The sequence below is a fragment of the Balaenoptera acutorostrata genome, chromosome 1 (genome assembly GCF_949987535.1).
Source record: "Balaenoptera acutorostrata chromosome 1, mBalAcu1.1, whole genome shotgun sequence".
Lineage (NCBI taxonomy): Eukaryota > Metazoa > Chordata > Mammalia > Artiodactyla > Balaenopteridae > Balaenoptera > Balaenoptera acutorostrata.
The window spans coordinates 144,014,363-144,028,750 of NC_080064.1; the positions used below are offsets into that span (position 1 = coordinate 144,014,363).

Below are 14,388 nucleotides of genomic sequence, written 5' to 3' on the forward strand. Positions count from 1 at the left end.
CTGAGATGAGCATATGGGCCTTTTCCTTAATCTGATAACAAGGTAGATTACAGATGCATTTTAAATTTTCGTAGCACCTTTATATTTGAGGTAAACTTTATTTGTGCTTGATGTATTTTTTTTTTGTATACGCTGCTGGATTTGATTTCCTAATTGCTTTATATAATTTTCATATCAGTGTTCAAAAAAATGAGATTCATCTATAATTTTCTTTGCCTGTAGAATTCTTCTATTTTGGTATCAGTATCATAGTAACTTCATAAAATAAGCTGGGTTGTCTTTACTTCTATTGTTGGGAATAATTATATAATATGGGATTGTCTGTTCCATTAAATTTGGTAAAACTTACCTGTAAAACCACCTGGCATGGTTTCTTTGGCAAGGGATGGGGGAAGGGTTTGAGAGACTGTGGACTATTGATCTATTTTGTTGATGACTGATTTATTTAGATTTTCTATTTCTTCTTAAGTCAACTTTTTAATTTCTATTTTTCTGGTAAATTGTAAGTTCTATCTCAGTTTTCAATTTATTGACAAAAAGCCACTCAATATTATAAATTGTAAAGTATAAGCAATGATATTCTTAATCTCTACTGTATCTCTAATTATGTCCCCCTTTGAATTTCTTTTTTTTTAAGAATCTGAAAAAGAATTTATTGATGTCTCTCTGTAAGTGAATCAAGTGGATGTACAGCAGAAACACAGCATTGAAAATCAGCTATATTCCATTATAAAAATAAAGATAAATTACAAAAAAAGAGAAATTCTTTTTTTTTGTTTGTTTCCTAAATTTTATTTAAGAATTCATACAAAATACTCCAGATAACTGAGTTTCAATCCTCATCTTTCTCCTCTTCTTCATCTTGATTAATCTGGAAGTAATGTAATTCGTAACTTTCTTTGCTGTTAGCAACTACGCATAACCAATCACGGAGATTATCCTTCTTCAAATATTTTTTGGTGAGATATTTCAAATACCTTTTGGAAAAAGGCACCTCAGAAGTTACAGTGATCTTGCTTTTGCTTCTTTCAATTGTTACAACACCTCCTCCGAGATTCCCAGCTTTTCCATTCACTTTGATTCTTTCCTGAAGAAACTGTTCAAAATTGGCAGCATCCATGATTCCATCTTCTACAGGATGGGTGCAGTCAAGAGTAAACTTCAGGACCTGCTTCTTTTTTATGCCCCCCTTCACCACAAGCTTTTTCACAGGCGCCATGGCGGCAGCGAAGGCAGGAAAGGAGTTGGGTGAACTCGAGAGAGAAATTCTTACAAAATTTGTTCTGGGGTGGTGACATAACCTGGAGTCACATCATCTAGCCCCACAGCTGGATGGGTCCTAAGGCTGGACACTCGTGGGGCTGAACGGCTTGGGGAGGATGTGCAAGCAAATGCAGCCCAATGGAGTTATACTGTCTGGTCCCCACTCCATGGGTCCCAAATCGCCAGGTGCAGGGGTGAATTTCCAATATCATTTGTGTTATCTTCTTCTCATTGTGGCTTGCTAGAAATTTGTTTTATTGGTTTTCTCAGAGAACCAGTTTTTGGATTCATTGATCAATGGTATTTTGGGGAGGTTGACTGTATTCATTTCCCAGGTCCTTGAAGTGAATGCTTAGTTCATTCACTTGAAATAATTTTGAATAAATGCATTTAATGTCATAACTTTCTTTCAAATGACTGCTTTATCTGCATTATCCGAGTTCTATCATGTATTTTCTTTGTTTTTCTTTTCTAAATGGTGTGTAATTTTTTATTTAAATCATGAATTATTTAGGAATGTGCTTTTAAGTATTCAAACATATGAGAATTTCTAATTTAACTAAATTCTGATCACAGAATGTGGTCTGTACTATAGTGATTCATTAAAATATCTGGTCAAATTTTATAAATGTTTGATGTGTGTTTGAGAAGAATGTGAATTCTCTATCTGTTAAGTGGAGGGTTTTTATATATGTGGGTATATAATATATTCTCCAAAGAAGATATACAGATGGCCAATGGGCACATAAAAAGATGTTCAATATCACTAATGATTAGAGAAATACAAATCAAAACTACAATGAGGTATCACCTAACACTGGTCAGAATGGCCATCATCAAAAAGTCTACAAATAATAAATGCTGGAGAGGGTATGGAGAAAAGGGAACCCTCCTACACTGTTGGTGGGAATGTAAATTGGTGCAGCCACTATGGAGAACAGTATGGAGGTTCCTTAAAAAACTAAAAACATAGTTACTAAATGATCCTCTTCTGGACATATATCCAGCAAAAACAAAACCTCTAATTAGAAAAGATACATGCACCCCAATGTTCATAGCAGCATTATTTACAATAGCCAAGACATGGAAGCAACCTAAATGTCCATGGACAGATGAATAGATAAAGAAGATGTGGTACATATATACAATGGAATATTACTCAGCCATAAAAAAGAATAAAGTGTAGCCATTTGTAACAACATGGATGGACCTAGAGATTATCATGCTAAGTAAAGTAAGTCAGACAGAGAAAGACAAATATCATATGCTATCACTTATATGTGAAATCTAAAAAAATGATACAAATTAACTTATTTACAAAACAGAAATAGACTCACAGACATAGAAAACAAACTTATGGTTCCCAAAGGGGAAAGGGGAGGAGGAATAAATTAGGAGCTTGGGATTAACAGATATACATTACTATGTATAAAATAGATAAACAACAAGGTCCTACTGTATAGCACAGGAAACTATATTCAGTATCTTGTAACAACCTATAATGGAAAAGAATCTGAGAAAGAATACATATTTATATATATAAAACTGAATCACTTTGCTGTACACCTGAAACTAATATGACATTGTAAATCAACTACATTTCAATTTAAAAAATATTATAGAAATCTCTGTTCCCTGAAGATGATCCATTCCCACTGGAATAGAAGTCCATATTGGCAAGTAATCTTAAAATGACTTTACAATAAATGCATTCAAAGAGTTAAAAAATAAAATACCTAAAAAAAAATATAAAAGCTTAAGAAACAAGAAGATATGAATTAAGGAAAGATGAAAATCAAAAATAACTAAATAGAAAAACAGACATTGTGATAAAAATATTCAATGAGATAAACTCTAAACTCATTACAGTCAGAGAATAAATTATTTCAGCTTTGTTAGAGGTTTAACTGACAAAATCATAAGACATTTAAAGTGTACATTGTGATGATTTGATATACACACACATTGTGAAGGGATTACCCTCTCCCAATTTATCAAGAATTATTGAATTAGAAGATTAATCTAAGGAATTCATGTAGAATATAGCATATATTTTATTATTATTTTTTAAAAACTGCAGTATAGTTGATTTACAATGCTGTGCCAATCTCTGCTGTAGAGCAAAGTGACTCAGTTATACACAGACAGACATTATTTTTTTATATCCTTTTCCATTATGGTTTATCACAGGATATTGAATATAGTTCCCTGTTATAGCATGTATTTTAAAACTATATTATGGCAGTTTAAAATTACAGCCACAGATTCTTTGATACTCCTTCTATTAAGAGATGGGTCTAGCCCCTGCACTCCCCAATCTGGGCAGGTTTGACTAAGTAAGGTGGAAGTGATACTATGTGATTTTTGAGCCCAGATAGTAAAACTCTATGTAGCTTTTGCCTTGTTTTCTGGAATAGTCACTATTGGAGCCCTGAGCTGCCATGTAAATAGTATGATTACCATGAGGCCACTACAGTGTGAGGAAACCCAAAGCACATGGAGAAGTCATGTGTGGGTACTCCAGTCTATAGGTCCAGTAGAGTCCTGCCTTTGTCACTGTAGCCTAGACATGTGAATGAAAAAAAAAAAAAAACAGCCATTCAAGTGACCACCAGCTGTTCAAGTCTTCTCATTTGACACCCTGGACATCATGAAGCAGAGTCAAGCTATCCTTGAAGTACCTATCCAAATTCCTATCATACAGAACCTTGGAGATTAGTAAAATGGTTATTGTTTCATGCCACTGTGTTTTGGAGTGGTTTGTTACATAGCAATACATAGAATACACGAAGGATGCACCTAATTAGTAGTTTTAGGAAGAGAATAAACGGTATGGTGGAAGTCATATTTGGAGAGATGATACTAAGAATTTTCTAAAGTTTTTGAAATAAAAGCAGTTATTAAGTACAAAAATAAAAATAAAAAAAGAAAAGAAATTCATATCCAGATGCACTGTAGTGAAGATGCCTAACATTGAGAATAAAGAGAAAATTTCAAACGCCACCAAAGAGAAAACATAGATTACCCATAAAAGAATGATAATTAAGACAACAGAATTCTCATCACCAACAAAGGATACCAGAGGTCAACATGGTAATAATTCCAAAGCACTGAGGGGAAAACAACTGGCAACATAGATTTCTATACCTGGCTAAGCTATAATTCAAGAATAATGGTGAAATAGAAAACTTTTCTTTCAAAACTGAGTTTACCAACCATAAATTTTTATTGAATGAATTACTAAATGATGTATTGCAGCAAAAAGAAAAGTAAGTTCACAATGAAAATGTGGTATTAAAGAAACAAGTGCTAAACACAAAAATTGATAAATTAGATTGATAAATCTAATTATACATTGATTGTATAGTAACTTTTATGTTATGTTCTAATAAATATGGAACTAAAATTCTAGAGAGCAATAACTGCTCAATACATTTGGTAGCTAAAACACAGCCTTGTTGGGATAGTTGTATTTTAAACACTATAAATTGTTAGGAAAATAAATAGTTAAGTATACATTTAAAAATTTAAGAGTAGCTGCTTATAGCATAGGCAAAATATAATCTATAGTTTCCAAATTAGCAGAGGTAAAAGTAAGAGAATTTGAAAAGTTATCAATTCAACAAAAGCAGTTAAGGTAAGCAAACGAATAAAACAAGGAGAAAGCATTGTAAACAGAAAATCAAAAGTAAATGGTAGAGATGGTAGAGGTACTTTTAAATAGATCATACTCATATGAATTGAACTTTCCAGTTAAACAACAGAGACTGTCAGGAATAAAAAAAGAAAACCCAGCTACCTGATGTTTACAAAAGATGCACCAATAATAAAATAGCATAGAAAGGTTGAAAATAAAGTAAAAAGTTATAGCAAGCAAATGCTAACCAAAAAAAAAAGTTATAGTAGAATACGAATATCAGATAAAATAACTGTTTAAAGCAAGTATTGATAAGGATAAAAATACATTACATAATGATTAAAATTATATTAAAAATGATAAAAATTTAAAAATCACCAAGAAGTTCTATCCAGCTAACCGTATAACCATGCAATTAAACAAAAAGTAACGAATTATAAGAAAAAAAAAAGTAGATCAACAATAATATTGGGAAGTTTTAATATAAATTTATTAGAAACTCACAGATCAATTAAACAAGACTAAGTTGAGAGGTTGGTTAATGTTTTTAGCATTAACTTGCCTTGTGTGTGAATTGTAATTTGCAGCTCATCTTAAATGGTAGCTTTATCTTTCTACCTATTCCACTCCATTTGCTGTTTTAGTGTAGCCTCCATGTAGATCCGGAGACCCCCTAGTCCAGAACTAGGTGTCACAGGACTCCTGACCCTCAGGGATATTGGGGAAGATAACAGATCTGTCCTCTAGGCAGGAAAGCAGACTGGCATAAGTCCTGTGTGCACTGATTTCTATTCTTCCTTCCACTACCACAGATAGGTAGGGGCTTTGTTTGTTTATTTATTTTGTTTTTTAAACTCTAGGTCAGGGTGGAAATCATTTGGAAGCTTTTCCCAAATCCCAGTTTCACAGTGAGCCTGGCTAATGTGCCACACCCTGTATGGGGTGCTGTTGATACCCAATGCTCTGAGGAATTCAAACTCCTAGCCAACTTCTACCTGCTTCCAGACCCAGAAGACCATCAGGGCCACAGCTCTACCTTTACTAGCCTAGTGGTGTTGCTTTTTCATTTCTGTTACCTAGACATGATTATCTTGTTAATGAACCCAGACACGGCTCTTAATTAAAAAAAAAAAAAGTTTTTGTGATTGGAGTTCTTGGAGAAGATGTGGAAATTCAAAGCATAGCTCACAATACCATTTTGACTATTTTCCTCTGCCTTTCTGGATGCGAGGAATTCTGTGGTCTTGCTACCTTCTTTGGTTTTACTCAGTAATGGAGATTGAGGTTTCTTCTGCTCTCAAATGCCAGAAACCTATTAAGAATCTCTATAAATCTCCTCAGGCTTCTGGCGAAGGATGGGAGGCAGAGCACAAAGTCCCTTTGTTTCTTTCTCTCCTCTCTGATTTTCTGTGTTCATCAATTTGAGGAACTTTTAATATATTCTGGTGCTGAAAGCCTTACCCTTAAATCATCAGTCTTTGTCCTGAATCCTTCAGAGCCTATGTGATTTTGTAACCCAAAGTTTTAAAATCCTAAAGGGCAAGGGATAAAAGAAAACATGGGGGAGGGGGGAGAAAATCCACAATTTACCATTTCATTATTATTCTACCGGAAAGAGATTTCCATCTCTGCCTTTGTGTCCTGAAAGTCTATCTCTTCCCATTTCCTCAGAAGTCACATTCCTAACTACTCAGCCTCTCTTATCTCTTATTCTTCTATCCTTTCTGCTGAAGGCTCTCACCTCTTCCTAAGACAAAACCTCTCCTAGCTTTCTCATTTTATAGGCAAGCTTTCTGAAACCACTCAAGCATCTTTGGTTACCATCTACATGCTGATGACTCCCAAATTCACAACTCTAGCTCAAATTTCTCTCAAGTTCTCCAGATCTTCAAGATCTCTCAACTCCAGACAACTACAGTTCAACATGTCCACAACAAAATCATTATCTCCACATCCATTCATCTCTCCAAACTATTTCTTCTCTTATGCTTTCTATTTTCATCCAGTTTCCCAAGCAGAAGCCTGGGAGTCTCCTTGATTTCTTCCTCTCCATCTCTCACAGCCAATAAATGACCAAGTCCTGCCATTATATTTCCATTTATGGCATATTTATAGCCAAGTATTTATTACATACCACTAGAGAGATAGCAGCATAATGAATTAAAGATGAGGTTAAGGTAGTAGAATAAAAAAAATTAAAATGTCATTGGATTCAAGGTAAAAATATTTTTGGTAAAGGAAACATATTAGTATTACCCAATAGAACAGAAAGTTTAAAAGAATAAAAACTTACAATTGTTAGATTGTTAGATTTAGTTAGAAGGTTCCTAGTGATCTCAAAATCACCTAAGGGGTGAAAAAGGATTTTCTGCAGAGCGTCTAGTAGTTTAACAGCTGTCTGGACTGCACTGCTTTGTAATGACTTGTTTTAAATTGGTGTTTTCACTCTTATCATATGGGTAAGAGGTAAGAGAAGGGTAACACTCGCATGGTACCCAAGGGTCAAATTCATATGACATATTTTGTTTTGGAGAATATCAGCTTTTAAAATGGCAATACAAAGTTTCTCATGGTCTATATCAGCCTTTTTGAACTGGATCATTAAATGGAATCATCTCGAACTTGCCAGGCAGCAACAACCAGGGATGTCCTATTCAGCAGATAGAGATTACTGAGTCTGAAAGTATATTTCAGCGGTCGCCCAGTCCCTTTCTTGTTTTTAATTCAGACTGGGGATCTAGTCATTTCTTAGCGTCTCTCACGGAAAGTAGATTCTAATAGATAAATGTCTAACAGCTATTACTACCACCAGGCAGTGTGCTTCTTTTCTCCTGCATCTCTTCTTTCTCCAGACTTTATAGCTTTCTTTTTCTCTTTCCCTGCTCCTGCTTCTTTCTCAATTCAGTTTTCCTGCCTCTCTTTTTCTTTCTCACCCATAAATTGGAAAAAAAAAAAAAAAAGCAAATGTTGAGTTTCCTGACTGGTCACATTCCAGAGAAAGGAGGAAATGCAGGTTGTTATACAACTGGGAGGGGTCAGGTGTGACCTAAAGTTGAGGGACAAGGAGAAGAGAATTATAAAGGTAAGAGAAGGCAAAAAGGTTAAGTAAAGGTTTGATTTTAGACTTTTATTACATAAAGTGATTCTTTTGTGAATCCCATCTAGGACATTTCATCCTTCTCAGCCTATGATGGTTCCCAGTAGATCCAAAATTGCCAAAGAAGGTCAGTAATGATGTATTCAAAGATGATCACTCTCATCAGCTTTTGTACAAAAGAATCAGTACCTGATATTGTGTTAGAGTGAGCCATAGGAAATGCCTTAGGAATTGTCTCTAATGAAGTCTTTTTTTTCAGTCACCAGTATGTGAAAAGCTATTACATCTATTTTTAATCTGTCTCCTATTCAGTTTCCAATGTTGCTCTCAGGCTTCTGTAACTTGGCAGATAGTTCAGGTATTCTTTAAAAACAATGACAATGAAATTCCCAACAACCACAGCAACCGCCAAAACAGTGAAATCTACTTAGCTTTTTGGTTGGTGGGAGATGTTGAAAAACATAAGAAATAAAAGCCACCCATAAATAATTTGTCTCACAAAAACAATTGCTCTTAGTTATTATATTGTATTTCTGCCCATTTTCTATGCAATTCTATGTCAGAGTTATACTTTATATATACTGCAGTATATAACTTATATAAGTTATATTAACTTAAATATAACTATGACATAGAGTTACATAGTTTGTATCTTTCAGGCATATTTTAGTCTAGAATACTTTCAGCTATGGTTTTCCATCACTTTTCTGGCGGTTGAACTATATATATTTCTTTTGCTGCTGGGAAATAGAATTTGAAAAAATTAAGTCTGCAAAATCTCATTCTAAAGGACTTCGCAGTTGACCAGGACACTTAAGTGGATTATCCGATTGTATGTCTTCACTTGATCTCCAGGTGGAATGGTTCCAAAGACCCCTAACAGCTTTATCACTCTATAGTATAACTGCCCCTTAATTCTCCTCTAAGCTTTAAACCCTGAGAGCAAGACTGTATTGTTCACCATTTGCACCCCAGTGACTAGCATGTGACCTAATACATAGAAAATTCGCAATATATTCTTGATGACTGAGTGAATGAAAAAGTGAGTAAATAAATACTAAAATTCTAGAAGATCCATAACTCATCAAGATTTCTCCTTAGTATCAGGATACAACCAGATTAAGGTTCCCAGAAGTAAAGGATTGGTTTAGATTTAGATTTGTCTCGAAAGATCAGAGAAAGATAGGAATTGATCATCACTTGAACATTCCTTATAGACCCTAAACTCTTTACCTAAAATTCCTATTGTGCTTTAATGCTACAATTTAGCTGTCCCACAAATACTTACAGAAAAGTAATTTTCAACTTTGCTTTCTACAAGCTAATTACCTTCTGTAACATCCAGGCCACTGCCACCTACATTTTGGAAGTGTTGGCATCCCAATAGTTGGCATGCCTTATAGGTTTACCATAGGGCCATTATTAAAGAACTAAAACCATGCACGCCCTCTTGGACAAAGGATTGGATCACCTTGGGGACCATAAAGGAAAGCTTACAGTGGTTGAGAGAGCAAGACAATGAGAGAGAGAGTGAGCCAGAGAGCCTGCCAGAGATGTCAGTTTGAAAGAGGGCAGGGAAAGCATAAGCAGGTGGTTTCACTCCTTATGAGCCTCCTTATCTTCTTCAGTTTTGACAGATCTTGGATCTCATCTCATCCAAGTATAAAACTCCTAGTGAACTGAGACATTCTCTGCAAGTAGATGAAAGCTGTTTTCTCTCTTGGCAGTTTATACTTGGTCACATGATACAACTAGTCATACAGTTTTAAGGCAGTGTGCTGTGTACCTCTCTCTCTCCAAATGCAATTTTACAACATTCTGTGTTTTATTAAAAAAACAAGTTTAATCTACATTAATTAGAGTGTGAAGTTGAGTGTGTGAAGCTCTTATTTACCTTACATGCATAACAAGGGCAGCACCACCTGTTGACTGCCTACTAAGTGCCTGGCACAGCTAGGTATGTTATACACATTATCTAATTGAACTTGGAGAACATGCCTGCCTCCAGAAATATAACTTAAATATCTCATTTACTTTGAAATTGCAAATGGCCCTTTCTTTAAGAAACTTAAATTAAATTTATTTAGCCCTATCCCATTACAGGAGAAAAAAATAACAATAATAAGGCCAGAATTTATAAACACTTTACTGGTGAGAAACACAAAGATCACTGAGCTTTCCATTCTATACTCTAATCCAATTTTCTTTCTGAATTTTTAAATCTAATTTTTCTATCCTATTTTCCAACCTAGCTGATAATCTGTCTTTTCTCTTGCCATCTTCCCCAGCAGTGTTTTTTCTTTTGCCACATAATAAGAGAGTTAACTGCTTCCCCTATTCCCAAATTAGAAAACATAAAGGTTAAATAAAAGTGACTTGGACACTGAAGACTTTTTTCCTACATTGAAGTATGAGACTTTGTGGTGAGATAATTGATGAGTTACCCATAATCTTATGTGTGCTCTTTACTCACTGCCTAAGTAAATTTCATTTAATTAAAACTTTCATCATGTTAAATATAATAGATTCCTCAGATGGGCTGAAGGCCCAGAGTTCTTTTCTTATTGCTTAGTAATGACCTCTATATTCCATAGGAAGGCCGTCAGAAATTTTAAGCATTTATATGAAAGTCGTGGTCCAAATTTCTACTTTTTTCCCCAAGATTAATTGATTCAACAAACATTTATTGAGCACCCTTGTATCAGGCACCCTGCTAGGGGAGTGATAATACAGTAGTGAGCAAAACAGGTACAGTGTTTGCACTACAGAGCTTACAGCCAACTGGAGGCAACAGACACTGAACAAAGAATTACAAATATGACAAATGCCGTGAAGAAGATGGGCAGGGTGCTATGGGAATATGTAATAGGTGTAGCTAACCTAGCTTGATGGGAGGTGGGGCAGAGAAGATTTTTCCAGAGAAGTTCAAGTTTAGGCTTGAAGCATAAGAAGGAAGAAGTGTTATCTAGATAAGGGAACAGCTTGTGTAAAGGCTCTGAGTAGAAAAGAACACCACCCATTCAAGGACCTGAGAGAAGGTCACTGTGGCTAGAGTGCTGACTTCAGGAAACGTTAGAGAAGAGGCAGGCAAGGACCAGATCACATAGGTCACCCTAAGGATTGGGGACTTTATTCTGAGGGCAATGGAAAGCCAATGGAAAATTCAAGCCAGGAATTAAAAAAAATTTTAAGCTTAAAATAGCTAAAATGTAGACTATAAGAATATATTAATTCACTAATTTGTTCTGGAATATGCTCTCATATCTAGTAGTCCAATGATATTAAGAATTTTTATAAATGCAGGACAAACTGTCTAGGTTTATAATATGTAGAATTTTTCTGTGAATAGAAAAGACCCTAGGATAGTTAAGCAAAGCAGAACAGTACTTGGGTACATATAAGTACCCAAGTAAGCCTTGAAACTTATGTCCTGAGTTTCTTTGCTTTTCATCTATATCACATTTTAACTTGAATTGAAAATAGAAGTGGTAAAATAATAAAGGCAGGGAAAGGAGGAAGGCATGCATGTGTGTATGAGCATGTGTGCCCACATGTGGTTTCCTATGGTTTTGAAGAAGAGCAGATTTATGACAATATCAATATCACATTCTCTGTGCTCGAAAATAGTTGTCTACCCTCCAGAAATTAGGAAAGTAGAGACTATATAATAGGGAAAGATAAGATTTTTTTTTTTCTTTTAGTGGGGTGTTTTAAGAAAAAAAATGGCAGCTTCTGGGTAATACAACAGATTTTGACATGAAATACATTGATTTTAGACTATGGACCCCAAGATGGTTTCAGTAGTACTGTGCTTGGAGTAGTAAAGAGATCCATGTACGCCAAGGCCTTTGGACAATATAAAGTGTAAGAGGCTAAGGTTTTAATTTTCTTTTTTAATACTCTTCAGTCTTCCCTATGGGCATTTCTTCTTGTCTTCTCCAGATGGCCTGCATCCATTAAATTAGTAGATAGGATTTTAAGGTGTGGTTCTTTCCCAGAGGTATTTTCTTACTGGGAGTTGAGAGAAATTCTTGAAGATTAATAAGATTTCCATTAGTAAATATTAGGAGAGTGGAGAAGGAGAGCTAGCTAGCTCTGACTACCATTCTCTGTCACCTCACTGTCTCCCAAACCAGAAGTTTCTTCTCTTAAATCTTGGACTGCAATGCTTCCTGACTGTTCTGGAGGCTCAGTGACTCCTTCTTAGAAATGAATGAATAAATTCACACTTGGTGAACTGTTTGAGAAAGGCTGCTGACCCTTAGTCTGAGAAATCTTGAGCAACAGGAGACCTGAGTTTAATGTCAATTTGTATCTGTCTCACTATTTGAAGAGAATGAATTACTTACTTGATTGAATCACTTAGCTCCACACCTGAGGTGCAGTAATGAAGAGAACATGGGCCAGCTTCATATACATTGTGTCCTTCAGTACTGCAATTGATAAAGCATTCTCATCAAAATAGAAACACATTAAGTACCTATTGTACACATGATTGGGAAACAATCAGAATATGTAGGTTAAATATTAAAATAAATTAGTGCTTGTTAAGGTTTCATGGAACAGGTGAGATGTGTATTATTATAAAAAGTGAGCAGGTTTACTATGTATTAATTATCAGGCTACCAAAGCTCTGGGTAAATTTGATAGCAATGTTAATTAAGAGTAGCTTCTCGGCAAGTACTTGGTGTCAGGTTGAAAACTGGCCACTCCGTTTACTTGGGAAGAAATGTGGTTATATTAGGCTGCTTTTAGTGATAAAAGGTTTTTAAAAAGTTTCAACCTTCTGGAATCTGACTCACAATGTCCTGATATTGTGTTCTTTTCTGTAATCAGTGTCATGGATAAAGAAATCTATCTTTCAGCACTGAATAAGAATAAATTTGGGTGTGTGGTCAGATCTATGAGTATTACAGACAAAGACTAGATAAACATTATTTAAAAAAATAATTTTATGCTGCAGTAGTTCTTAATTATTAGTTTTAGCTTGATATAAGAGCAAGATGGCAAAAAATAAATTGACATTCATCAAGTACCAGGGTTGTATGTCAGGCACTCATATAGTCAGTCACCTATATTATCATTAAAGTTCACAGGAAGCCTGTAATAGGTAATGTTTCCATTTTGGTCAAGGAAGAAACTGAACTTCAGAGACTGAGATGGCAGAGTTGGGATGCACACTCAGGTCTCCTAGCTTATGGTCTTTCAATAAAATCACTTAGGTATAAACTGAAAAACTTAAGATTAGGTAGGATTAAACAAAGTGAAACAGCTTCTCATCTATAATTTCTTTTGGTTTAGATGTAATCTTTATCTGCAGGGGGGGAAAAGGTGAATAATACTGCAGAAAGATGCTTGTATTCTACAAATCTGTTGATGGGGACTAGTAGAAAGAGATGAGATTAGAAAATGTACATTAAGCAATATGTAAATTTGGGTCATAATTTTTCTGAATCCTATTGATTTTTTAAAGTTATTTTCAAGATGGGCATCAATGTTTTACAATCTGTAAAATGTAAATGTTACTATTCTATCTAGTTTGTAGGGACACTAAAGCTATTGAAGAATCTTGAAACATTATTAGGAAAACTGCTATAAAATATAAAGATTGCTTATATGTCTGACCTTCATCTGTGCACTTAAAGCACTTGGTTCTTACCTTAATTGTTGCACCCATAATATTGCATCCAAATCATGTCTCTATTCTCTGGTATCTCTACCAGAAGGTCGGTTCCTCCAAGACAGGGACCATGTCTCTTCCATGGTGGTATCCATAGTAACCTGGACAGTGTCTGAAATATAATAAATGCTCAGTAATATTTATCAAACAAACAACACAACAAAAGGATTCATTTTTTCCAACCCAAGTTTCCTTATTTCCAAAATGAGAAGATACTAATATTTTTCTAGATTGTCAGGCGGGTCATGATATATGCTCATATACTGTTGACTGGAGATATGAGGCACAGACATAAAAAGTGTCCTTAGGATGATTACTAAGGGGGTGGTTATTTTACACAACATAAAATTTTTATTCTGTTTAAGATCTTTTAAAAAAATCTAACCAATAAATTTCAGGAAGAAAATCTAAGGTATTTCAGGTAATATGTAGTAGTAATCTCCATCCTTGGGCTCTCAGGGTTGAAGAAAAGCCGGATCCTAAACCAGAGATGAGAACAATCTTTCACTAGGTGGCTCTCTTTCCCATGAGTGGGCGGCCCCTCGGTGGGTGGAGGGACGACACAGGGCAATGTACAGCTGCAATCACCGTGTGTCACACCGCATCACAGTAGGCGCATGCAGCACGAGGGGCATAGTTCAGTTCCTATGTCGTTAATGATAATCTGTCCTTGGGATTTATTTCAAAGTAGCTTGTACTTTCATTTCCTCC

The 14,388-nt window shown here is 35.1% G+C and overlaps 2 protein-coding genes across 2 annotated transcripts in view; both read right to left on the reverse strand.

The window, feature by feature from the left end:
* The window catches only part of NMNAT2 (nicotinamide nucleotide adenylyltransferase 2), a 205,317-nt gene extending 191,604 nt beyond the window's left edge, over positions 1 to 13,713 (reverse strand). Inside the window, exons 1-2 of the mRNA XM_007175207.3 lie at positions 13,657 to 13,713; positions 12,347 to 12,430 (exon numbers count right to left, since the gene is read on the reverse strand). The gene's annotated coding sequence lies outside the window, so the exon portion shown is untranslated. The remainder of the gene's footprint in view (positions 1 to 12,346; positions 12,431 to 13,656) is intronic.
* On the reverse strand, positions 808 to 12,428 carry LOC130709331 (60S ribosomal protein L22-like). The gene is made up of 2 exons (XM_057557802.1): positions 12,347 to 12,428; positions 808 to 6,432 (listed from the first exon to the last, which is right to left on the reverse strand). Exon 2 carries the CDS (start codon positions 1,217 to 1,219, stop codon positions 833 to 835), a length of 387 nt encoding a protein of 128 aa, XP_057413785.1. The 5' UTR covers positions 1,220 to 6,432; positions 12,347 to 12,428; the 3' UTR covers positions 808 to 832.
* Positions 13,714 to 14,388: the final 675 nt, after the last annotated feature.